The 23975-nt window shown below is 45.4% G+C and overlaps 1 protein-coding gene across 1 annotated transcript in view; it reads right to left on the reverse strand.

The window, feature by feature from the left end:
• Window positions 1-23975, reverse strand: part of gabbr2 (gamma-aminobutyric acid (GABA) B receptor, 2) — an 87900-nt gene that overhangs the window by 3776 nt on the left and 60149 nt on the right. Inside the window, exons 14-18 of the mRNA XM_086063321.1 lie at window positions 2482-2592; window positions 2142-2366; window positions 1866-2048; window positions 1050-1179; window positions 80-197 (exon numbers count right to left, since the gene is read on the reverse strand). Coding sequence (XP_085919447.1) covers window positions 80-197; window positions 1050-1179; window positions 1866-2048; window positions 2142-2366; window positions 2482-2592 — 767 coding nt within the window. The remainder of the gene's footprint in view (window positions 1-79; window positions 198-1049; window positions 1180-1865; window positions 2049-2141; window positions 2367-2481; window positions 2593-23975) is intronic.

Here is a 23975-nt window from a genome sequence, read left to right on the forward strand (position 1 = left end):
GCCGAGCAACTGCTGCTGGCTACCCCACCCCTCCCAAAAAAAACGGGTGGATTTTCTGAGGGAGTACGGGGGTGCTTACTGTTCGGGGGAGTTGATGTCCTCCAGGGGACCTCTGGTTATTCTGGAAGGATCCATGGAGCCCCACTGGCCCTGAGGCTTCTGCTCCAGGTGGTTCTTCAGTAGGCTCCGGTCGGCATCTGCGCAGAAATGCAAGATGGAGGCTTTAGGAATGACAGCGGTCGTTATGCCAGAGTTCATTGAAAAAAAGCCTTTTTTTGTTGTCTTAAAGCAATTAGGCCAATTCTTTTAGGATATCTTCCATGAGCTCTTTAACACCAACGCACCAAGTTCGGGGCAATTCGTCCGAAAGTTTTTTTCTGTAAATGAAAGAACGGAGCGGATTTTCATCATCAATTCAGAGCCCTCCTTTTTGCAAATTTACTAAATAATAATCAATATTTTGACTTTATTCACGTTCCACCCATTTTTTATCTATAATTTCAGACAATTACAACTTTTTGTTACTTGCAAGACTTTATTGATTCTTTTAAAGTGACAACTTTATTTTTCTTATCTAAATCACAAATTATTCTCATCAAATTTGGACTTTATTCACAGAATACTAAAACATTGATTCTTGGGAAATTCCAGATTTGTTCTCATAATATGACCATTTTTTTCCTGGAAAATTGTGTTTTGTTATTTTGTAATCCATTCATTTCAGATGATCTTTATTCAGTAAAGTTTAAGTAAAAACTAAGCACATTTCCTTCTTGCAAAATTTGGACTTTAAATTGTCACCTTTACAACTTTTTTCTCACAAAATTTTGAATCCGCATGACTAATATTGAAAATTGTTGCATCTAATTTTCTACTTGTAATAGGATTTTTTATTCGATTTTTAAAACGATTTCCAGCTGTTCAACAAATGTCAACTTTCTTCTTCTTCTGGAGATTCAACAAATTTTCATTTTTCAGACCAAATCATTTCACTGGGGGGACGAGGAGCTCCGACCTGCCGCGGGACGAGCGAGCGGACGATTGCATACCTTTCCCGTCGGTGAAGTTGCGTATGCTGAGGATGTTGTTGGCGTCCGGGTAGTGGTTCTGTTTGATGTAGGGCGTCTTCTCCGGGGTGTCCTGCAGCTGCATGGTCACCTCCTCCAGCTCCTTGTCCAACTTGGACACAAAAAAGAGCACACAAAATGTCAACGTCGCTTATGGAATGTCATTAAATGTTGTCGTCAAAATCAAAACGTGCATGCAGGGGCCAAAAACACGATTGTTGGGACAACCTTGTGTCGTCTGTCTGTCTGTAGAAATCGGACAAAATCTGAAAACTGCCAATGGCTAATAAAACCCGAAAATGGCGTCGTGGCTTCTTAAGACTTTTTTTGTGGGTCCACTCATGAGAAACACCCCGAACCAAAATTGATGTTTGATTCTTGGGCTGAATTTGTCAAGAGATTTCGAGTGGGCGCTCGCACCCAAAATGTCTCAAACTAAAATAGCAGACTTGCGGTGTCTTTTTTGACACGGCTTCTTTCACTCCGACCAAATTTCATGTGTTGAACTGAAAACGAGTTTGGGGGCCTGAATTTTTCAAGAAAACCCAAATGACCATTTGTATCCAAAATGGCAGACTTCCTGTGTCTTAAGTCTTAGTCATGGGTTCTTGAAACTCTTTTGTGGGACTACGCATGACAGACCTCCCTACCAAAAGTCCTCTTGCTCATTAAAATTTGGATTCTAAAAATTCTCATGGCTTCTACCCACCGTAAATAACAATTTGTTAGCAAAATGGCAGACTTCTTGTGCCTTTTTAGTCATGTTTTTTTTTGGGTGCGAGTCCATTTTGGCGTCACCTCGGTGATCCTCATGCGCAGGCGGTGGTTGTCGGTCTGAAGGCCGTCCAGCCTGGAGGTGTTGGCCTGGTTGACGCTGGTGACCGAGGTGGAGGTCTTGGAGTCCTCTTTCTTCTGGTTCTGCGTGAACTTGATCCTGCGGTTCTGCGTGGCGGCGTCCGGGTTGGTCCTCATGGTGATGAACTGGGAGAGGACGGCGCGTTGCTAGCACGTTAGCTCGGCAACGGCGGAAAAGCGCGCAAGGGCCAAATGTTGCGTTAGCCGCGCCGGACTCACCTTGGGAACGAAGACCAGGCAAAGCGTGATGGTGCTGCAGAAGATGATCACCAGCGCCACGATGCAGAACTGCACGTTGGGCTGGTCCCGGGTGAGGAAGGAGACGGCGGCGCCGATGATGCACATGATGCCGACGTTGTAGACGCTCATGCCGATGTACTTGCTGTCGTTGAGGGCGGGGATGCTGACGTTCCTGGTCTCCCAAGCCAGGAAGCAGCCGAAGAGCTGCGGGGGCGGCAAAAAGGAAGGCCGTGAGCGAGCCCGGGAGCCGGCGAGCGAGGCGAGGCGAGGCGGGCGAGCGAGGTGTCGCCTGCGGGCGTGACGGAACGTGTTCCCGCACCATCAGCAGGCCCTTGTTGGCATAGACGATGCCCAGCCAGATGGTCATGTGGGTGCTCTCGCAGTGCTCCAAGAAGGGACGGATGGCGATGTCTCCGTCGTGAGGGTCCGCCTGTTGCCAAAGCGGACAGCGACAATGCAGGAAACGTGTTAGATGCGGAATATGTACTGCGCAAAAAAAAGGTCCTTTGGAACCACGACGGAGGACTTCCTGTGTCTTCTCATTCGTTGTTTTGTTTTTTCCCTTTTGGACGTGTTACAACAGATTTCACCGGATTTTTATTCATTTATTCTAATCTATTTATTTATTTTCCCCTTCAGGCATATTATTACAACAAATTTCACCGGCTAAAATTATTATTATTATTATTTTTTCTTTATGATATATTATTACAACAGATTTCACCGGATTCAAATTCATTCATAAAATAATTAATGTATTTATTTCAGACATATTATTACAACAGATTTTATCGGCTAAAATTATCATTATTTATTTATTTATTATTTTTTTCCTTTCTGACATATTACAACAGATTTCACCGGATATATATATTTTTTTTAATGAATACATTTTTTCCTTTCTGACTTATTACAACAGATTTCACCGGATTTTTAAAAAAATTTTTTTTATGAATTTATTTTTTCCTTTTCTGACATTATTACAACAGGTTTCACCAAATGTTATTTACTTCCATTGACTTATTTCTTCCTTTCTGACATATTACAGCAGATTTGACCGTATTTATTATTTATTTCATTTTTATTGTGGTTCTCCTCACGAGCGACACCTCCACCAAGTTTCATGCTGCTCAGCGAAAGGGTGCGAGCAATCCAAAATGGCCACTTTGACCCAAGATGGCAGACTTCCTGTTCCTGTTAGGAATCCTCACTTTCCCATCGTCTTTCGCCCAAGTGGATTTCAATTCATCCATGATACAAATGACACTAATGGGCCGGACTGATCTGGAATAAGAATGAGATCGACTCCTCCTCGTGTGCGCGCGTTAAGGCACACTTTTTGTCTTAAAGGGGCAAGTTGAGGACGCCATCTTGTGTGCGACAATCCGAGTGGGAATATTTGTGGCGCAGGACCGCCGCTGCTCCTAAAAGCCAGCCGTGACGTCCAAGCGGAACAAAGTGGACCAGGACACGAAATGACTCGCAGGTGAGCAAAGCGAGCCGCGCGGGAACGCTGAGAGGAAAAATAGTTACTGCGCTAAATTATTTAAAGGCAAGGAAACGTATTTAGAAATGTTTCATGTTCTGTTCCCAGTCCACATAAAGACACGCTGGGCTTAGTTTGATATGAGAAAACCCAAAGGAAGGCAAACAAAGTCCCGCCGGCGCGCGGCAAAATCTGTTGAACAAGCCGATGCCAACTACAAAAGGCAAAAGAGCCCCAAAAGTTTTGTCCAGACTCCATTTTCAAAAATCAGCGTGTTCTGATATCACAGCATCCGATGCATTTTGAGTGGAGTTCCTCAGGGAAATGTTTCAAGTCCCTGATTATTTTCAACATTTTCTTCACTTTTGTCCTTAAACTTTTGTCCACATATAAACACAAACGCACCAACAGCAGAGCAAGGTGTTCCTCAGGGAAATATTTGCAGTCCACATTTATTTTCAACATTTTCTTCACTTCAGACTTTGTCCCTGTATTTAGTATTTATTGCACATCATATGTCACGTGTGCCATTTTGCATAACAAAGTCGAGTTCCTCAGGGAAATGTATGCAGTCCATGTTCATTTTGTGACATCGTCTTCACTTTCATATGGGTATCAATATTTTTTTTCAGGTCAGAAGCCGGCAAAATTTTGCGCTAAAAATGGATTTTAAACAAACAAAAAAATCCCAACTAATTAAACTATAATAGTTATCTTTATATTTACTATCAATTTAATTATTAACTATCAAAATAAATGTTGCACAAGTGTATTAGTTCAAAATTATTTACATTCAACCAAAAAAACAACCAACCAAAGATAAATTCATTTTAAAAATACATGACCAAATTTTATGTCTTTTTTTAATTTTTTTTTACCAATTTGTGTGCGGCGTTCCTCAGGGAAGCGTTTGCAATCCGTGTTTATTTTCCATGAAGATTTAGCCTCACAGCTTCACACCTGTCCCGCGCGCTATCAACGACCATTCAAGCCCATTATTCTCAACACCACATCCATCATTATGCGCGTTCATGTTTTTGCCATTTTTTTTTTTAAAAATCCTAACAATAACGGCGGAATTGTTTGTGTGTTGACTCCGCGCAAAGCCGCGGCGCCGAAAACGGCCGAAAAAAAGAAGAAGCGATAAGCGCAAATGAGTTCCAACGCTCATTAGCCCCGCGTGCCTATCGCGGCCCGGCAGGCGGGAGATGTCTGGGGAGTTGCCAGGCAACGGTGGGGGGAGGACGGAAGGCAAAAGGCGCCCGTCCACCGTCATTTTTCACGGCATTAGGCCCGTGACGGGGGGGCCGCCAGAAGACTTTAGATGAGCCCGGCGGGGAGTGACGGGACAAATGGAGGCTGGGATGGAGATGGATGGCGGGATAAGAGATCAAGGCGGGACCGGATAAATGGGAGGAAGGAGACAGGAAGGCCGACCCTGAGTGGGAATGATGAGCTGGAACAGACCTCCCCCAAGGCTTGGATGATTACAAATCAACCTGGAATGCAAAATGATATCGATTTGTTTAAAAGTCATTTTGGTCGTGAAGTAAAACTATTTTCTATTTAACTCATTCACTCTCGCAGCCATTTTTCACTGAAGCAAACCCCTTCGCTCCCGGCTGGATTTTGACTGATTTCGCAAGGCCCAAAGAATATTCTCTTCTACGGAAGCTATCAAAAGAAAGATTAGAGTCTCTTCTTTCATCGTTTTGCATCAATTAGCATTAGAATATAGCGTCATAGCTTCCTCATTATTCACAAACCTGCTCAAAACACTGTGGGGAAAATAGCTTTTTTTCAACACGGCCCTGGTTGATCTCTTATACTCTGCTGCCGCCTGCTGGCCATTTTTTGTAATAACTACCATTGCTTTAAGTTACCTCTTCAGTTGAGAGGCTGCATCAAAACCTTCTGTATGCTCTAGCATTAAAAAAAAAAACATAAAAAATGTAGAAATGTTTCTGGGACCATGACAATATTTAAAATAGAACGTATTTATACGTTTTGGGGAGCAAATGACTTAAACATTTTTTTCAAAGATATGTACAGTAAAATTAATCTGGGTTCTACATGATGGATGTGGACATTGTTATGTCAAACATTGGTCACGAAATCCAATTGACTTTAGCCAAGCTCAAATAAAGTTCAGATGTTCTAGTAGGCTTTTGCTGGCTTTTTTTGGGGGGTACTTCCTCTCTAAGCAGATTCAATGATTGCGTCTCACAGGTCACAATAATGGTGGAGAGTGATTTGAAATGAACTTATTTTTAATCTCTTTTATGTGAATATGATAAAACGCCGTCCTTTGAACCCGGCGTGTTCCTTGGCGGAGGTCAGCAAGTGGAATTCAGCGTGTGACTGCGTGACAAGGTCCAGGGGAGGAAGTGAAGGAATTCCTGCCTGGTGCTTCCCGTGCAGCTGCGCACCCTCGGGCGTCAGCTGACCTACATGCGCGCCACCAGACCTCCACACACACACACACAGCGCCGACTTGTCTTCCTACTCTTGAGAGGACCTGCTTTGACGAGTCGCGTCAAATATATTTGAATATCATGGCTGCTTGAGTGATGGGAATGGACGACAAATTTGAGCACGACTGCAAATGACTAAAACACCTTCTACTATTGTTTTCGATTACATATTTTGGCTGAAATAAGATGAAACATTTACAGCTTTTATTATTATTATTGTTAGTGTCGTTGTTTTTTATCAGCGATCAACTATTACATTTATTATAAATGTAATTGATCAATTTATTACAAGGGACTCAAAATCAAATAGGCCCATTTGAAAGTTATATACATGAATAAGATTTTGTAAAAAAAAAAAAAAAAAAAAAAAAAATCGTCAAAAGCATTTTTTAAGTGAATAAGATATTCGTAATGATAATTGAGATTTCTTGCTCCATTTCTGACACTTCTGCATCGTGGGCCAAAGTGACCTTTTTTTAAAGTGAAAAATGCAATAAAAACATAATTTGTCAGTATGAAACGTCTTCTCCTTGTCTTAACATTAATCAAGATGTACAATATAAAAAAAAAAAAGGTTTATTTGACGCATTTTCCTGCAATCCTTTCAAATGATTAAAGTGGTGGCCATATTGTTTCTTTATTAGACTTTGCGGGTTCCATCCTTCTTCCTAATGACGATGAAAAAAGCATCCGCGCTCGAACGGGAGCATTTTTCCATATCATGGCGAGGCGTCGCGTAATCCCATTTGAGGACCAATCCCTCTAATTGGCGCGCGGCCCGGCGACCTTTGACGCAGCCGCCGTGCCGAGTCACGTGATGAAATTGTCTTCTAAGTGGCGCCCTTGTGACAAAAGTGGCGACGGCGGCGCAGAATGGAGAAAGCAGATTTTCTTCCCGCTCTAGGAAAACGGCCACGAAAAAAAAAGTAGAAAAAAAGTAGAAAAAAGTGGGAAAAAAAGTAGAAAAAAGTAGGAAAAAAGTAGAAAAAAGTAGGGAAAAAAGTAGGAAAAAAAGTAGAAAAAAGTAGAAAAAAAGTAGGAAAAAAGTAGAAAAAAGTAGGAAAAAAAGTAGGAAAAAAAGTAGAAAAAAGTAGAAAAAAGTAGGAAAAAAGTAGAAAAAAGTAGAAAAAAGTAGAAAAAAAGTAGAAAAAAGTAGAAAAAAAGTAGAAAAAGTAGAAAAAAAAGTAAAAAAAAAACAAAAATACAAAACGACTCTCCTTAAAGAGATTTGCATGACTTTTGAATACGACAATCCTCGAATATTCGATGTAACGAGAGATTGATCGCAGAACTCAAGTACAGAAAACGACGGCATTCCTAAATTTGAGTCGTTTGAATAATAATTTGATGTCATCGAATTACAAAATTTTCATTTGGAAAAAAAACAAACAGATTGTAATTATTCAAGTCACAAAATAATACAACCAAAAAATTTTTTAGGAGCTTTGCCAGAATCACTAAATTCCCGTTTTTACGGCCACTTGCAAAAATCTCCTAAATTCGGATGACGGAAGACACAAAAACGTGCCGGTGACGCGTCGCCGGTAAACTGACGCCGCAAACACGCAAGAGAAAACAGCACACGCACACGCAGAGTCGCGTCGCTTGGCGGGCTCCGGCATGGAAGCGCCTTAACTGATTTATTGAGGGCTAAACGCGTCATTAGCGTAAGCGGCTAACCCTGAACGGCGGGCTCATTTGAATATGCAAATGGCAGGCAGCCTGCTCGGGCTTTTTGTTATCTGAGACGTTTTTTTTTGTTTTTTGTTTTTGTTTTTACGGCCGCCGTTCGTTTAAGCGCGCTTCGGCGCCGGCGCTTTCCATCTGCGCGTTGCGCGCTAACTGCCCGAGGCCGCTAAGTTCCCGCCGTTTGTTTGCGCTGTGTAGCGCCGGCTGGCGGGCGGAGTCGGATTTGAGGCGAGGCGTGGGAATACTGCTAATGAGTTGCGGCGTACTGACGGAGACGGCGGCTACTCAATGGTTTTTTGTTTTTTTCACTTAAAAACGATGCGGCCGACAATTTGCTCCAACGGATCCAATATCGGTTGTGCTATTTTTAGCTCCGTTAACGATCAACGCTCGCTTTTTGCGATTATTGTTTCTGTTATCGGCTGAGCCGTTAATCGCCTCGCGTCTTTGTCACCTGAAGACGGCGTTCAAGACTTTGAGGGAAATTAAGGATCAGGATCACGTTTGGCAAGCGATGCGAAAAAGGAAAAGTGTCGATTCGGCTGTTTTTGCGTTTGGAGGGTCTCGCAGTTTTTTGCCGGGTGATTATGACCCACAATTCATCGCGATAAAAGACATCATCTCCTTTGTCATTTTTTTTTGCCAACGATGTTTTTTAGTTCGATCTTTAGAGTTAGCATAAAGTGGTTTGGATTAAGGTTAGGATTTGGGGTTTTAGGATCAGGGTTCAAGATTGGGGTTTGTTTTAGGTTTTACATTTGAGGGTTAGGATTAGAGTTTATGGGTTAGGTTTGGGGTTTACTATTTGGCTATTTTTCGTGGTTACGTTTTAGGCTTTGGGTGTTAAATTTAGGGTTGATTATTAATTAGCGTTTGGGGTTAGGATTAAAGTTCAGCATTTGGTGATTAGGTTTAATATTATGTCATGTAAGTAAAATTTAGGGTTAAAGGTTTGTTTTTTTGGAAGTTTTTCCTCACTTTTTCCTCTCTCGCCAATGACGTCGAGGTGGTTCGATACCAGCCAAACGGCTTGTGCTGGCTAAAGACGACCCACAATGCACCATGATCCAAAATCCTTTCCCGTTGGGCCGTCCTCAAACCAAACACATTTTACAGGCAGGAAATGACTTCCTTCTTCCCGCCGCTTTTCCCGACCCTGAGGCCGATACTGCAACACGTAAAAAGTCCTCCTGCGGGGAAATGAGGCGGCCATGTTGCGCGGCGTAAGCGTTAATTCAACCGCCCCGTTTGCTCAAATCCGATCTTTTAATCCTTCACGTTATGGACGCAGTCCACGTTTACAACATTTGCGCTCAAGTCCGGCACGCTCGCCGATTTGAGAGTTTGCGGTCCTCCAGGCGAGCTAATCCCGTCCCCGCCGTCGCCGTGCCGACAAAAACCGGAAGTGCTAATTGAGTCCTGGGAGGCCGCCCACCGGTTGCCTTGAGCGCCGCGTGGCGGCGGCTTAATTGGCCGCGTTATACGCCGGCTTCGCCGCCGCGCACTCGACCGCGTTAGCGCCCGCGTTAGCGCCCGCGCCTCTTGTCAACTCCTCTGAGGTGTTGGACTGAACTTTGAAAACTCTTGTCCTCAGAAGTCACGAATAGCAAAAAAAAAAAGGAAAAAAAAGGGTCATTGATGCACCACAAAATTTTTTTACAATTCTGAATTCATTAACTGCTGTGAACGTTTCAAATCACCAACTTGGAATGAACCGTTTACGGCGGCGTTCCGTTCCGTTACGCTGGCGATGTCCCCCAAATTTGGACTTAAGTGGGATTTATTTCCCCGCTAACGTTGATATTTACGTCCAAATACTTTGTCCGGTAATTTTCCGCGTTCCCGCACGGACATTCGTTGCTGACGGACGGCGAATTCAAACTCAAACGCGGAAATGTGACCGACCTGCCGATGGACGTCCGTTACTTTAAATAACTCTAAAATGGCGTGATTACGGCGGGAAAAAATTCACGAAAAAAGAAGTTGCTACGGACGAGGCGCGGGCGCCGCAAAGTCCGAAACGACGTAACTCGAGGACTCCGTTTTAAACAACTGTATTGACTAACAGGTTCCTGTAGATGGCGACATTGCATCGCTTCGGATTTCAGATCAGCATTAAGATCCTTCGGTCTCTTGAGGCCTCCCTGATTTTATGTTTTTTGGATTTGTTGGGGTCTGGATGTTTCTTGGGTTGGGGAGGAGTTCTGGTGGGGGGTGTCGGGTCGGTGTTGGATTTCACCTTCCTTGGTTTTCTTTGGTCCTTCCTCGGGTCTCCTGACGGCGGTGTTCGGTTTAGGTGAACGGTATGAGATTTTTTTCTAATAGGTTTTCTGGTGAGCTAACAAATACACGCACGCACAAAAAAAAAAAAAAAAAGAAAAAAAAAAAAGATCAAGATTAGGCAGAAAATATTGGCTTGTCGTGTCAATTATGAAGATGAGAACTGCCAACGCGGATGGAGGAGGAGTTTAGGCGCCTCACAATCGAACAATTCAATTATAAAAAATTTGAAATTTAATTATAATTAGTAGAATTATTTTGCCATCAAAAGCAGCCTTGTTCAACAGAAAATAATAGAAGCAAAAAAAACGAGTGAGCGACTTCCCGTAACGTGAAAAACGCCAAAGTAGTCGTTTCACTTTTTAAACATTCCAAGTGACATTTTTTCCTTCTTTTTTTTTGCGGCAGTGCTCAACAACTATCCCCTGTAAAACACACGCGTCGGCAGAAAAAGTGGAACGGCCACCGGCTCCTGCGCACGAGTCGGGGGGGTGGTGGTGGGGGGGGCAAGCGGCGACAAAGGTGGCGCGGCGAGGCCGAGTTATGCGATCGGAGCATCGGTGGCCGCCCGAGGGAGCTGACACAACGAGTGCGGCGCCGTTGGCTGAATATGACAGCCTTGCCAACACCCCGGCACGCACACACACCAGCAAGGGTGAGTCACACGCACACACACACACACACACACACACACACACACACACACACACACACACACACACACACACACACACACACACACACACACACCCCGGGCCATCTCGGCACCTATCTCGTGCTCGCCGTTTGCAGGACACGGCGTGCGAAAGCGTTGGCAGAGCGTTTGCTTTCAAGACGCCCGTGCGGGGGCGCGCGCAGGCGGAGAAGTCAATCGGCTTTGGCTCCCGCTTCGGCCATCCGTCACCGGCGCCGGCGACGGATGGCGCCACCCCGAGAGCATCCTGGCGCGGTCAGAGGAGAAGATGTTAGAAGACATTAAAGGTGATGAATTGCTCGGGCGTCATCCGTCTTCCAGCTTGGCAGCGTGCGCGTTTTTGCACCCACTCGGATTCGGAACCAGAACTACGGATGGCGAGGCGCGTGCATCACCGTGCCGCCCGTGCATTTGTTTAACTATTTTTTTTTTTTATTAAATTTTTTTTCAAATTTTTTTTTATTTAAAAAACAAAAAAAAACGTGCATTTGTTTAACTTTTTTTTTTTTAATTAATTTAAAAAAATTTTTTTTTTAAATTTAAAAACAAAAAAACAAAAAAAAAAAACGTGCATTTGTTTAACGATGCGCACACTTGCCGTCCTGCCGCAACGTCCTTCGCCAGCATGTCACGTATTTGTGTCTATTTGCAGCCTCCCTTGCCGCCACCTCTGATTTCTTTCCCTTCATCGACGTAATGAAGAAGCGCCGATACCTCTCTCTCTCTCTCTCTCTCTCTCTGGGCTCATCGATCGCTCCCAAGCAATCAGCCTCATGCGGCCATGTGAATCTCGCAGCGAGGACGCGGCCGCGCATTTCATTTCAGCGCAAATCGATAGCCGGCGCAATCGCAAAGCCGACCTGCATTTACTGTATGCGCCCGAAAATGATCTCGTCCTTGCGTGAAAAATGGTGAAAAGCCAGAACGGAAGGTCGGGATGCGCGCGCGCGCGTGAGCCGACGCCTCGGGACCGATTCGCGTTTTTGTTTTTGACTGCAGGTATACGTAGAATAGGAATGCACGCGGCTCGGTGCGACCGGACGCCTCGCTGCGGAACCCGCTGCAGCCGGGTTATGTATCGTCGAGCAGAACGAGCAGAACGAGCAGAATGAGCGTCCCGTCACTCAAATACATGCAGCGCACGTCCATCCCGGAGGAGAAAGTGCAGGACATTCGGTCCCGAAAGAGAGAGAAGAAGAAGAAAAAAAAAAAGAGACATTTCCATTCGGAATGTTGCAGAAGTTTTGAGAATTTCCCCTTTTTGGAATCTGCATCGCCTCAGTATCGTAGATCATACATCGGGATGTATTTGATCTCGTATAAAATCATTTTCTGTATCATTTTACTAACAGCGCCGGTGGGGGAAAGAACATTTGGGGGGGGGGGGGCATTTTTCAGTTCCGTGTATCATGATGCATCGTGTCTACGATCACAAAATCACCGTTCTGCCACTGGAATGCGATGGCAGGGAAAAAAACCCGAGTAGCATTTCCAAGTGAAACGTATTTTATGCTAATGCTAATCGCACGCTTGTCAGATTGCGATACGATCGGCATTTCCGTTTCGTTTGTTTACGCGTTTCATCGTCATGGTTTCGTGACGAGCGGTTACAAATATCGATTATAACAATTATTGAGTCTTTTTTTTTTTAAAAACTTGACCATTATTTTAGGTTTCCATCCAATTGTTTAGAATTTTTTTAAGCAAATTCACCGAAAATGCGCAAATCGAACCTGCGACTTCTGCCCGTTTCCATCCCTTGTTCTTTTGCAAATACTGAGAGGGGACTCCTCCGCTGCAGGTGGCGCTATACACCACAGAGATGCGATCCACCAGTAATTTAAAAGAAGAAGAAGAAGAAGACCAGGAAGCGACCGTGCCGTGCGATGACATCGTATGAGTTTGCTTTTTGTCATTTTTGAGAAAGCGTTTCTTTGCCGTTTTACATCCAAAATGGCATCAATATTCGCTTCTTTAATTCATTCCAAACAGATTTCTGTTTGGTCGTCGCATTATGCGGTCAAAACGTGTATCCGGTCTCGCCGGCGGTTATTCTCGAACCCTGTTTCCATAGCCAAAACGAGCATTTTCCTTTTTTTCGATCCGCTTCAAAATCCACCCCCGCCAAGCGTAAAAACTTTTGGGCAAATTTTGGGCCCTTTTTCGAATTTCTAGCGTTTCCATTCAGTTGTATTTTTCTAGCGTTTCCATTCAGTTGTATTTTTCTAGCGTTTCCATTCAGTTGTATTTTTCTAGCGTTTCCATTCAGTTGTATTTTTCTAGCGTTTCCATTCTGTTGTATTTTTCTAGCGTTTCCATTCAGTTGTATTTTTCTAGCGTTTCCATTCAGTTGTATTTTTCTAGCGTTTCCATTCAGTTGTATTTTTCTAGCGTTTCCATTCAGTTGTATTTTTCTAGCGTTTCCATTCAGTTGCATTTTTCTAGCGTTTCCATTCAGTTGCATTTTTCTAGCGTTTCCATTCAGTTGTATTTTTCTAGCGTTTCCATTCAGTTGTATTTTTCTAGCGTTTCCATTCAGTTGTATTTTTCTAGCGTTTCCATTCAGTTGTATTTTTCTAGCGTTTCCATTCAGTTGTATTTTTCTAGCGTTTCCATTCAGTTGTATTTTTCTAGCGTTTCCATTCAGTTGTATTTTTGCATTTCTTGAAAAAAAAAAAACCCAGCTCGTGTGGCATATAATAATGCGACGAGCTTGTTTTATGCAAAAACCGTAACACGCAAGCGATCTTGTGTCGTATCCGCGAGGGCGAACGGTGACTTTGTCGTCTTGCTCAAGTTCGCTACTCGAATTCTGACGCGTCCAGCGCAAATGCACGGAAGCATGACGGCGAGGACAATGATGTGCATTATTTTCCCGCGCCGAACCATCACCGCTCCGTTGCACCCGCCTCGACCCCGCGCGCGCTTTCAATTCTGCTTTCGAACGTCCGCATTTGCCTCCGCGCGCACAAACGCGGACAACAGAAGCAGCCATTTGGCTTTCCGGGGCGACACAAAAAAATGGTTTGCGGAACGGCGGCAAAGGCGCTTGGCAGATGGCCGTCGGCGATGTCGTGAATGCGGGGGGGGGGGGGGGGGGGGAGATTGACACGCGGTGGACTTGCCGCTCCGGTAAACACACGAGTGCTGCGGTGCGCTGCCACGATGGAGATTGAACGCACGCCACATTCGGATCGCAAACCTGCCCGTCTTGTCAGCTGGGCTGCAATCAGTGCAAGACATCAACCCAAGACCTTCATTTTGTCTCGCCGCGTACGTCGTTAAGAAAAGCTCAACTGCATTGCGCAAAAACATTATGAAAGATCAGAAACACACGAGGTAGAATTACTGCGACTTGCAGTAGTTTTGAAAGTCGTCTTTTGTTTGCGTCTTCGTGCGCGCATTACGCCGTCACCTCAATCCGGTCCGGCTGCGTTCCTTCTCCGTCAGCCGTCTTTGTCCCACTCACCGACTGGTCTCTACTTTTTTTCACCGGCCAAATGACAGACGAGGAAACCCAAGTTTTTTTTTTTTTTTTTTTTTTTTTTTTTGCAAATGGAGTCTGGTTGGTGGCCTGAAATGGGCCCGTAATGAGGCTCTTTTTTGCCCGTCTTTTGAAGTCCCTCCTAAAAGGCTACTTTGTGGCATCGGAGCGAGCCAAAGGTCGCAGAGATCCAACGGGCTGCTGCTCTGAACTGAAAATGCTGATGCGCCGCATTTGTGAGATGATGAAGCCGGTGTTCGGGCTTCAGAAGGGGTCAAGAACTAAACTGTCGCGCGGTAGTCAGCGATATTTTGCTTCCCGAAAGCAATGCTGAGATTGAACTGAATTCAGTCCAACAAGAATATCATTTTCATGCCTACTGAAACATCAAGGTTCGGGTGTGTCTAATCCGAACCTCAATTCTAATTCTCACGCGGCTTCGTCTGTTCCTTCCTTCCTGTTCTCGGTCTCTCCTTCGGTCTCTTGAGGCCTCCCTGATTTTATGTTTTTTTTGGATTTGTTGGGGTCTGGATGTTTCTTGGGCTGGGGAGGAGTTCTGGTGGGGGGTGTCGGGTCGGTGCTGGATTTCACCTTCCTTGGTTTTCTTTGGTCCTTCCTCGGGTCTCCTGGTGTTCGGTTTAGGTGAACGGTATGAGTTTTTTTTTCTAATAGGTTTTCTGGTGAGCTAACAAATACACGCACGCACGCACGCACGCACGCACCCACACACATACAAAAAAAAAATAAAAATAAAAATAAAAAATAAAAGAGCAATGATGATGACATTTCCGAATGAACAATACTGAGCTCTTTAAAAAAGGAAAAAAAAAAAAAAAAAAAGAAGATAATTTTCATGCCTACTGAAACATCAAGGTTCGAGTATCTCTAATCCGAACCACAATCCTAACACGCAACTCCTAACCCAATCCTCGTTCACCCACCTATCCCTAACCCGGCTAACCCTAGTAACCCACCCTCTAATATTGCTTTAACCGCTCTAACGCACCCAAACCAGATGATCAAGCTCCCAAGGGGGGGGGGGGGTGCTCAAACCGCGTTTCCGATCTCATGGCGGCCCTTTTTGACTTTGAGGAGCCAAGCCAGGAAAATGACAGCCAATTCACACTTTTGGAGGAGGAGGACGAAGGCGAGGAGGAGGAAAGGGTTTTAAACCAGAGGTGACATTGACACAAACAGCCAGCGCCGCTCAGACGGGAGGTGACACAACCTTCGCAACATGGCGGACGCGCAGCGAGGATGGCGGCTCGATGGCTATAAATACAACCCGCTTCGCCAAGGCAAGACGAGTGAAGCGTCACGTCAGACGGCATCTCAGAGCGGAGATGACAACAATGAACCCAAACAGGTAGAACGCAAAACAAGACAATAGTCTGGCCTAACACGTCGGACCCGACACAGGAACCACATCCACATTTTTACCGGAAAACTGGAGCCAAGACCTTACTGGAACTCATCTTGGTACTTTTTTTTTTCTTTTTTTTTTTCTTCTTCTTAATAAAGAGCTCAGTATTGTTCATTCGGAAATGTCATCATCATTGCTCTTTATTTATTTATTTTTATTTTTTAAAATTTTTTTTGTGTATGTGTGTGCGTGCGTGCGTGCGTGGATTTGTTAGCTCACCAAAAAACCTATTAGAAAAAAATCTCATACCGTTCACCTAAACCGAACACCGCCATCAGGAGACCCGAGGAAGGACCAAAGAAAACCAAGGAAGGTGAAATCCAGCACCGACCCGACACCCCCCACCAGAACTCCTCCCCAGCCCAAGAAACATCCAGACCCCAACAAATCCAAAAAAAACATAAAATCAGGGAGGCCTCAAGAGACCGAAGGAGAGACCGAGAACAGGAAGGAAGGACAGACGAACCCGCGTGAGATCCGCAGACTTCAGCCTCCACCGATTCAATGACCCGAGGAGGATCACTCAACTCGGTACTGAACTGCAAACATACCTGATGTCGATCACGGATTCTCTAACATTTTGGTTCCGCTATCAGCGGACAAGGATCACGTCCTAATCCAGATGCCAATTAAACATAATCACCACATGTTGACAAATTCAAACTCTGACCCGGCACTCTACTCCAATTCGACCCAATAACAAAGGTACTGACATCCGACTCGGAGTACCTCCGATGCCGGCAGGTATCGCATCCGACGGCATCTCATAACAGCGACCCGAATAATTCATCTGAGCAGGTGACGCAAACGAGGCAACAATTTGCCTCCAGCGCAGGAGAGAGCTCGAACTCCGCGGCGTCAGCTCGGGTTTAATTACCCGACCTTTGGGCCGGCGCTGTCGGCAGCAAGCGCTAATCAACGTCACCCTCCGCGCCGTGACGGTAAGTGGCCGCGACACCCACCATTTTCCCGTCACGCGGCTTCCGCTTCAGCCGTCGCTGGCGACCATTGATCGGCACAGTCGCCTTCTGCTACTCTGCCTTTTTTTCTTTCTTCTGGTTCCGCCGACCGGTTTGCTCCCACTGGACCTTCAGCTCTCGTGTCTATCCGGAACTTAAAGCTTACTGAAAACATGGCCTTAAAGCTTTTACCAAAAAGTTGATGCGAAACCTGGCAGAAAGAACCCTTTTAACCTTAGAGTTAACCGTTAGCTAAACCTGAACAGAAACAAGACCCTAATGCTTGTTTTACGTTGACCCCACTTTTGACTTCAACAGGACCCTAAAACTGAACGCCTTGCACCCCTGATTGAACCGAAAACCGTGTAGCTAGGTCGACGGCTCCCCTCTTTGGTTTTTGAATCGGTGGAGGTCTGAGGTCTGTGGATCTCAAGCGGGTTCATCTGTCCTTCCTTCCTGTTCTCGGTCTCTCCTTCGGTCTCTTGAGGCCTCCCTGATTTTATGTTTTTTTTGGATTTGTTGGGGTCTGGATGTTTCTTGGGCTGGGGAGGAGTTCTGGTGGGGGGTGTCTGGTCGGTGCTGGATTTCACCTTCCTTGGTTTTCTTTGGTCCTTCCTCAGGTCTCCTGGTGTTCGGTTTAGGTGAACGGTATGAGATTTTTTCTAATAGGTTTTCTGGTGAGCTAACAAATACACGCACGCACAAAAAAATAAAAATAAATAAAAAATAAAAATAAAAATAAAAGAGCAATGATGATGACATTTCCGAATGAACAATACTGAGCGCTTAAAAAAAAAAAAAAAGTATTTAAAAAAATAAAAAAATAAAAAATGAAAACCGTGTAGCTTTCCACTTTGTTAAATTAGATTCTACAATTGCGCCGCTATGGCAACAAGCTCCTGCCTTTAACCGTACGGTGGCGAGCCGAACTGAACGGGATGATGCCTGTTCTCGCCATTCAAGCACTTCGCGTCCTTGGCCTCGCGTTCCGTCCTTCTGTTCCTTCACTCCAGTCCCTCTTGAGTCCCCCCCCCCCCCCAGCTATCCGCTTCCCCCGCCCCCCAATCTTTCAGTCTTCCGCCATCGCCCCGCGGTGCGCCTAAGGCTCAAGGTCTGGTGTAAAAGAACTCCACTTAGCGACCGTGTACTTGCTATTCGCAGGCTCACGCCGCTGAGGCAGCGGCCTTGCTCAAAGTGGCGGCCAAGTGCTCTCATTGTCGCCATCATTGGCCGACCTTGGTGGTCTCCTGTCCCCCCCCCCCCCCCCCCCGCGCAGAGCAACTGCGCTGTACTTGTTGCCAACACATCCTAATGTCTACTTCGTAACCCCGACAGGTGAGGTGTCCCACCCGAGGCATTTCCTCCATCCGTCCGGCCGTCCGTCCGGCCGGCCCGTTGTCTTACTCCCCCCCCCCCTGCCCCCCCCCCCCCCCCCGGGATGCACTCCATCAGGGAGCCGACACATCCATCAGCGACGCAGCCCCGACCCGGAGGGTTCCATTATGGCTCCGCTGCTGGCTCGCGGGCATTTCTGTCAATTTGCACCGGATCACACTGACTTACGTTCATTTGACGAAGACGTGCCACCACGTGAACGTCCCTTTACTGTAAGTGGACGCTATAATTACTGCGAAGGCACCCTCGGAACTTCGATAGCACAACTGTAAGCCTTACAGAAACGAGGCACCAAAACAATGCTGTCCTTTTTGGTAATCCTTGGCTTCAATATTTTACTCGAACCGTTTCCTTGATTTAATTGGAACCTACACTTTTCCGGCGGCTTGACCTTGCACTTGGGTTTACTGTACCCGAAAGCCAACAAAACTGGGCCTTCGACCCTTATCCATTGGTTGCAACCAGCGTACATGGACCGAAAAACGTGTGCGGAAACCCGACCTAAGCCCTCTCTGGAACTGAAACCGACACTTGTTGGGTGTAAGTGGATCTTAAAACTTTGCTGTAACGGAACCCTAAAACCTCACTTAACTAAATCCTACACATGACACGATTGAGATCCTGCTCCTAAAACCTTCTTAACACTGGACCTTAACTATTGATGTTCCCGCATTTAACTGGACCCGAAACCCTTACGGTAAGTGCAGACTAAATCTTGATCCTAAATGCTACTGGAATTGAACCCAAAACTTTTCATTCAACACAACGCCAAACATGAGGGTAACTGGAATTCTAACCCTGGACTGCAAATGGACCGTAAAGTTCGCCACAACCGGACCTCAAAACTTTGATTCAAATAAATCTTTCACCTTGACTGTTTTTAACTCCAAGTCTGAATCTACCTGGAAACGAAACCATACTGGAACTGGACCTCACAACCCAGCACCTTACATGAACAGAACCTGAAACCATGATGACACAAAAAACCCACGTTTGGCTTTCATTGGCCTCATATAAGCCTCGACTGTGTAACCGCGGGAACTCCTCATACTGCTTTTCATTTGGAAGACTTCTAATTGGTCAATCAGCTGTTGCCTAGCAACAGCAGTCTGGGGGAGCAGCGGGAGAGGAGAAAGGAGTAAAAAAACAAAAAAACAACGGAGGCAAGTAAGAAGGCGACGCGGGAAGGTGACGGGTGCGTAATCGGGTCATCTTTTTTGTGACCGCCAAACGGTTGGAACAAAAGACACAACCAGATATGAAAACAAACAAATACATCAAAGGGAATCAGCCCCCCACCCCCCCCCCCCCCTGTTTCATTTTGAACGGGCTCAGCCGTGCAGAACCACGTGGTCCGATTCAGCCTGCTGGAGTGTCAACAAACAAGCAAGCCGGAGCACCTCTGGGGGAGTCCTCGGAGTCCCCCTTTGCGTGATTCACCGGCAGCGCTTACGCAACTCGTCCCCGCCGCCGACAAAGAGCGGCACGCGGCAACCCAGCGCAAACATTCTCCAAAATGAAAGCGTGTGTGTCCTCAAAGCCCAGGTTGCCCCCCCCCCCCGAAAGCTCAATAAGAAAACACAATAACCGGCCGAAAGGATACCCCACTGCTCTGCATCAAACCCGACCGCCTTCCCACAGCTGCTCATCGAGCCGAGACGACGGGCCGAACAAAGAAAAGACGGTATTCTACACTCACTTTATTTTCACAATAAAATTCTGCCCAAATGAAGTAGAAGGAGTGGAAAGCTCTCATTTTAGAGTGATATCATGGGGGGGGGGGGAAGAAAAACATTCTTGACGCGTGCCGAATCATATTCGTCGTTTGTCGACGGCCTGAGAAATGCGGCGATTACGATTCGTGGGGTGGAAATCGTGACGCTTAGGCTGGCGGGAGGGCACGAAAAGCCTAGCGAGCCGCTGGGCCTAGAAAGCGCTGGTGGAAACCCTGATTATGATGATCTGATAGACATCCATCCATTTTCTTAACCGCTTGTCCTCACAAGGGTCACGGGGGGTTGCTGGAGCCTATCCCAGCTGGCTTCACCCTGAACTGGTTTCCAGCCAATCGCAGGGCACACGCAGATGAACAACCCTCCACACTCACAATCGCACCTATGGACACTTAAAATGAATTAGCCCGGACTCGATCTCACGTCCTCTGCACTGTGAGGCGGACGTGCTAACCAGTCCGCCACCGTGCCGCCCTGGCGGAAACCCCGATTATGATGATCTGATATTTGGTAAACAAAAGGTATCAAAATGATCGTTTCCGCATCATATCGCGTGACGATACGGTATCGCTAAACACACGTTTGGCTAACGGCGGTCAAAGTGCTTTTACAGGAAGTCATGGATTGGATGGATTTGATAGCAGATGGCTTTCCTCCAATATTCGCAATATTATATATAATGTATCATAGGCAAAGTATCATGAAATAGCACATTCTGAGTAACACATTGATTCCAAGGCCTACGAGTTCCAGTGCGTGGCTTTTTATTCTATTTACACGAACTACAAAAGTGCTGCGAGAAAAAAAAAAAAAAAAGAGTCCGATTGTACCTGCAGGATTCCTGAAAAGAAGCGCAAAAGAAGGCCGCGCGCGCGTGTGCGTGTGTGCGTGTGCGTGTGTGCGTGCGTGTGTGTGTCACTCGGCCGTCCCTGATCAAAATGCGCCAAAGGAGGCCGGCCCCGCCCGACACGCCGCTGGTTGGCGTGCGCTCGGAACCACATCTGGCTCCACAAAACCTGCTTTTGCCGTAATCGTCTTAAGAGTCGACGCGAGCACGGAAAAGCGGCTGCTTTCAGCAGAGCAGCTTGTGAGGTGAAGTGAGGACACTTTAGCCCACCATCTTAATTACACTTCGGGGGGGGGGGGGGGGGGGGGGGGTTGTTATGTTAAGGAGTGTACGACTCATCAGTTTACACGGCTGAAGGGAAAATCCTCAAGGGTCGTAGTTTGGCCTTAAAAATGAACATTTTGGTGCTTAGTGTGTCTTGCTTTGATGGTCATAGTTCGGTTTACATTTAAACATTCATTTTATTAGCCATTTTTTAAAATTTTGTCCAGTTTCAATCATGCTTGTTAGTTTTTATCATAGTTAGTCAACCTCATCCCGTTTTTATTTAGTCTATTTTTATCCAACTATAAATCTAGCATTTATTTTAGTCCTAGAAAACACAATTTTATTAATCTCGTTTTAGTCAACAAAAATTGTCAATGTTTTAGTCCAGTTTTAGGACAATGATTTTTTTGCAAGCAGATAATGTTGAACATTTCAGAGCTAAAACTATTTCACACCAAATGTTCTCTCATCTTTTTGATGAAAAACAACTTCGCACACAATTACAGCATGTCAACAAGTGGCTACGATGGCTCCATGCTACGAGCTAGTAAATTAGCCAGCATTAGTTAGCGGTCAGATTAACATTATTATTTTTTTTATTTTTTTTTCTTCTTTTTTTATAATAAAAATAAAATAAAAAAAAGATTAACATTATTTGTTGGAACGTTGAAACGTGTGTCGATGAAATGATTTTTTTGTTTCATTTTGGTTGACGAAATGAACACGAAGTGGCACTTATTCATATTGGCTTGATCCCGTTTCATAAGAGTTAGCAAGTTGGATGTGCTGCCCAGAAGCGTATCGCTAACTGTGACGTTCGCTTACTGCTAAGCAGCTTAGATCTTTTCTTTTTCAGGAAAGCGCAACATACTTTTTAGGAAATGAAGGACCCCGGTATGCAAGTTGGCAAAATGTGTTAACAAGTTTGTCGTGCTGTCAAAAAAGCATAATGGTATGCTAGCTCGCTAGCTAGCTAGCATTTTGTTTATGGAGTCGAACTGGCTCGTTACACTTATCTGTCCCTTTTTCAAAAGTGCCTCTACTGCTTTGTCACGAATCGTAATATATTTACTATTACCGCCCTATCGTGGATGAAAAGACATGATGACGACAAATTGAGCTCATCGATAATAGAAAAGCTTTCGTGGGATTTCAAGAAACATTCCAATCCTTCTCCCTATTACGCAATGAGTCGCTCACGACTCGGGAACACTCGCGCCCATTCTTGCTGGCTGTCAAGACGGGGATCGAGTGCAAGGGAAAAAATGTTGCGAGGTCTCGGCACGCCGCTGCCCGGCTTCCTGCCCCCCCCCCCCCCCCGGAGGTGGTCGATGGGAAAAGGCCGAGGTGGGCGGCGGTTATCCCTTAATGACCCAGTTAGCTTTGAAAAGGCATTGATCGAAGCTGCTGCTTTGTGTCCAGGCTAACAAAGCGAGCTCGCGCCCGGCGCCACCGAGCGTCGCCGCGCATTAATGCCGCAACGTGGCGACCGAGTCTCGCCCTCGACTTCATACTTACGGCAAATCTTTAGACTCGCGGCCGTGCGCGATTAAACTCCTTCGCTCTACCTGAAGGCGAGTTGAAGGGGAAGTAAGTGAGCAGGACTTTTATGTATTTTGCAACACAAAGTCATCAATGTTTTATTTCTCTAAGAATAACATTTTTTGGGGAACGGAAGCGCCATCTGGCTTCGAGGCGGCACGAACGGGACAATTACCCAAACTGCAATCGCATCAGGTACCAGCAACTTTAAGTTCTTGGTACTTTCCTGGCTTCTCTCAAACGCAACACACCTGAAAGCCCCCCCCCTCACCCCCCCCCCCTTTTTTTAGGCCAGAACTAAATTTAGAAAACAGTCCCAGTGGTCCAAACGCACAATTGCCATTATTAAGACAACCACTGTGCAAAATAAAAATAAATATACATCCAATTCAAACACAAATAGAAAGAGTTAAATAAGCAAGAGTTTAAAAAAACCCTGCATGCAGTGTCACGTGCAATTTATGTCATATAAATAATGACAAGGTTGCTCTTGTCATTTAATTATGAGACGTTTGCACAATAGAAATCAACACGAAGACTTGAAATAATCCACAGTCCAACAAAGTTGTCAAAAAAGCCCATGTCTAATTTATTCACTGCCATTGATGGCTACAGTTGCCAAATATGCCTCGTCAATGGGAGGTTTGGCAGTGAATGTCAGTCTTGCCAGTTATTCACAATTACCGCCACTTTGAACAATAGAAATCAACAATACTACCAGAAACAACCAGGCAAAAATTCCACAGCACTGCTTGTCACACATAAGCACACCCAACGTACATGTCCTCTAATTAAAGTGACAGCAGTTATTCACAATAGCACAATAGAAATCAACAAAAAATGATTAGAAACAATCTGCAAAAAAAAGGAAGTCATCAAAAAAGTATGTAAGTGTCATTTAATTAATGTAACAGATCCTCTTTCCAATTGTCATAACCACAACAATAGAAATCAACAAAATTACCAGAAATCATCCACAGTCAAAAAGAGCTCATTAGATTCCTCTCAACTGTTATTCACAATCACTTCCAAAGTGAACAATAGAAATAAAAAAAACTTTCAAAAAAAGTCCACAGCATGTTGTCTGTCATACAAAATGGATGTGCCATCGACATTAATGTGACAGATAATCTCGTCAGCCATTCACCGCTGTCACCTGCACAATCGAAATCAACAAAACGACTCAAACCAGCCCACTGCACGTACGTAGCGTCTCAAAGCGTGTGGTATATGATTAATGCGACGGCTCATCTTCTCCAAATTCACTTCCAACTTGCACAATAGAAATCAACAAGACGACTTGGAACGCTGTCACGCACAGTGCACGTGTCATCCGATGAACACGACAGCTCCTGCTTGCTCGATGGAAATGCACGGACGAGGGAGGGCGCGTCGGAACGGCGTGCGGCGCAATCTCGCCCTCGCTGTACCTGCGCGCCGATGATGTCAGCGTCTGCACCGCAGATAATAAGCACGAGTTCACCTTCAAACTGCGGAGCGTGCTGAGAAAAAAAACGCCGGCGTGCGTCAGCGAACGCCT

Source organism: Leptonotus elevatus, chromosome 19 (genome assembly GCF_054856555.1).
Source record: "Leptonotus elevatus isolate MCC_2025b chromosome 19, RoL_Lele_1.0, whole genome shotgun sequence".
Taxonomy (NCBI): domain Eukaryota; kingdom Metazoa; phylum Chordata; class Actinopteri; order Syngnathiformes; family Syngnathidae; genus Leptonotus; species Leptonotus elevatus.